General features: G+C 34.7%; 1 protein-coding gene across 1 annotated transcript in view; it reads right to left on the bottom strand.

Annotated features, from left to right (window-relative positions):
• The window catches only part of LOC107659589 (adhesion G-protein coupled receptor D1-like), a 17,253-nt gene that overhangs the window by 11,539 nt on the left and 2,854 nt on the right, over window positions 1-2,860 (bottom strand). Inside the window, exon 4 of the mRNA XM_016448591.1 lies at window positions 817-912. Coding sequence (XP_016304077.1) covers window positions 817-912 — 96 coding nt within the window. The remainder of the gene's footprint in view (window positions 1-816; window positions 913-2,860) is intronic.

Genomic DNA, 2,860 nt, shown 5'->3' with positions numbered 1-2,860 from the left:
GAGCACAAAATCAGCATATTAGAATGATTTCTAAAGGATCATGTGACACTGAAGACTGGAGTAACGGCTGCTGAAAATTCAGTTTTGCCATCACAGGAATAAATTACATTATAAAATGTATTAAAATAGAAAACAGTTATTTTAATTGTAACAATATTACTGTTTTAACTATATTTTTGATCAGATAAATGCATACACATTTAAAAAAAATCTTATGATATAAATATAAGTAATATACACTTACATTAAGTCATATACACTTATGGTCAGCAATATACATTTACATAACTGACCATATAAAGTCAGTTTTGACTATTTTTTTCTTTGCCAATGAAATCAGAATTCATGTAGCAAACAAAGACAAGTGAAAGGATTCAAACTGTGGAACACTGTTATACTAAATGCCAGCACTCTTGCAATGCTGCTTTATCAATTAGATTCAAACGGCTGTACAATTTTGGCTGGGACATTTGTTTTAAACGACGTAACAGACGTAACAAGTCACACCACATACAGCAGATTTCCAAAATGGGACAATGTTTTCAAACGCAGTTTCACAAACACACTGGATCCAATAAAATCAGTCATAAAGCTTACGAAAGGTTTGATTTCAGTGAAGAAGGCCAGATTAAACAGCACTAAACAATGCATGCTTCAATTACCCTAATGTAAATGGTCATATATCAGTTTTTCAGTTTACCCTCTCCTAATGATGTCCTGCTGATATACAAGGTCTACATGAATGTATAGGCCCTAAAACTATTCCCCAAGACCCATAGCTTTGAACTAGTAAGTGGACATGTGTAAGAGCCTCACCTACAGTGGCGGAAATGTTAGTGTAGGCAGAGTCATTGGTATACACAGAGGAAGAATTATGGGTAGTCAGGACAGTGTGGTTGTGGATTCTGACAGCTGTGATGGAGAGAATGTGGAAACAACAAAGAAAGTGAGATGAACAAAAAAAACAAAAAAACAGGTGATTCAGCAACAGGCACATGTACAAATGAGCACAGAGACATGAAACAGAAAAAAGGGACATTGTGAGACACACAGGCAGACATGGTGGATAAGATGACTAGTGTAACATTCAAAGCAGCATTCAGATTTTAAAGGGGTCATATGATGCGATTTCAATTTTTCCTTTCCCTTTGGAGTGTTACAAGCTCTTGGTGCATAAAGAAGATCTGTAAAGTTGCAAAGACTAAAGTCTCAAATTCAAAGAGATATTCTTTATAAAAGTTCAGAGTCAACCACGCCTACCTAAAACGGCTCGTTCTAACACGCCCCCACATGTCTATGTCACGATGTGGGAAGATTTGCATAACGCTGCCCAAATGTTCATGCAAAGAAAGAAGGCGTAACTTTTATTCTCTCACTCAAGGCCGCCGTAAGTAGCGAAACTACTTTGTTTGGCCTTCCAAAAGAGGACACGACTAATATGTAATTTGAGTTTCTGACAAAATGTTTTATTTAATGTTATAAATGAGTCTATTTATAAATGTCTAAAATGTTATAAATGAGTGTATTTAAAAAATATTTATTAATTTAAATTAATTCATTATGTAGCTAAAAAAATCATTTGAAAAAAAAAAAAAAATTAAGACTTGTTTCGTCCAGAGTTTTTGAATGAATCTATTGAATGATTCAGACATCAAATACATTAAACACGTCACTGTTTGCCACCTACTGGCATAATGTAACATATACAATCTATATTTGAAGCGTATCATTAGTTCCAAATGTTAATTACTTGTTTTGATCGAGGCTGCCGCAACATCAGAGTCTATATCCGGATTAAAAACTTTTCTCCAAATACTTTAGTTAATATTTAATGTTTGCAACATAGAAATGTAGCCTACTGTGTAAGTAGACTGTTTGTGTAGACTGTTTCAAACATAAAGCTTAGGCTACATGATGAGCACTGCGCTGCTCTATCTGGATTAGCGGCTGCGCGAAAGCAGGTTTAAATATTCCAATGTGATTGTGTTTTCAAAAGTTTAATAGCAAAGTCCCTTTAAGACAAAGGTATTCTATAGTCTTTGTTTAATAGACATAGTCAAGTCAAGTCAAGTCTGCTTTATTGTCAATTCTTCCACATGTACAGCACATACACACAGAGAATTGAAATTGCTGTCTAAAATGTTATAAATGAGTGTATTTAAAAATATTTATTAACTTAAATGAATTCATTATGTAGCTAAAAAATAATAATTAAAAAAAAATGACTTGTTTCGTCCAGAGTTTTTGAACGAATCTCTTGAATGATTCAGACATCAAATACATTTAACAGTCACTGTTTGCCACCTACTGGCATAATGTAACATATACAATCTATATTTGAAGCTTATCATTAGTTCCAAAGGTTAATTACTCGTTTTGACCGAGGCTGCCGCAACATCAGAGTCTATATCCGGATTAAAAACTTTTCTCCAAATACTTTCGTTATTATTTAATGTTTGCAACATAGAAATGTAGCCTACTGTGTAAGTAAACTGTTTGTGTAGACTGTTTCAAACATAAAGCTTGGCTACATGATGAGCGCTGCGCTGCTCTATCTGGATCAGCCGCTGTGCGAAAGCAGGTTTAAATATTCCGATGTGATTGTGTTTTCAAAGGTTTAATAGACATAGCGGAATCACCGTCATTTAGGAATAATTTTAATGATTAAACGTGCATGCATACATATGAGCCTATATAGCCTATGTTTTTTTTTTTGTAGCCCATGTCATATTTGTACCAGACCTCAAAAGTAACCCAGGCGGCCCCCCTGCTTCCGCGACCCATGTTAACAACACTGTTCCAGAACAGTTCAACCCAAATATTCAGATGTGTGCAGCACATTTTATGGAGGACTGTTTCC

Source organism: Sinocyclocheilus anshuiensis, unplaced genomic scaffold (assembly GCF_001515605.1).
Source record: "Sinocyclocheilus anshuiensis isolate Anshui unplaced genomic scaffold, SAMN03320099.WGS_v1.1 scaffold451, whole genome shotgun sequence".
Classification (NCBI taxonomy): Eukaryota; Metazoa; Chordata; class Actinopteri; order Cypriniformes; family Cyprinidae; genus Sinocyclocheilus; species Sinocyclocheilus anshuiensis.
The sequence above is the reverse complement of the archived record's forward strand: the minus strand, read 5'-3'. Positions and strand labels throughout refer to the sequence as shown.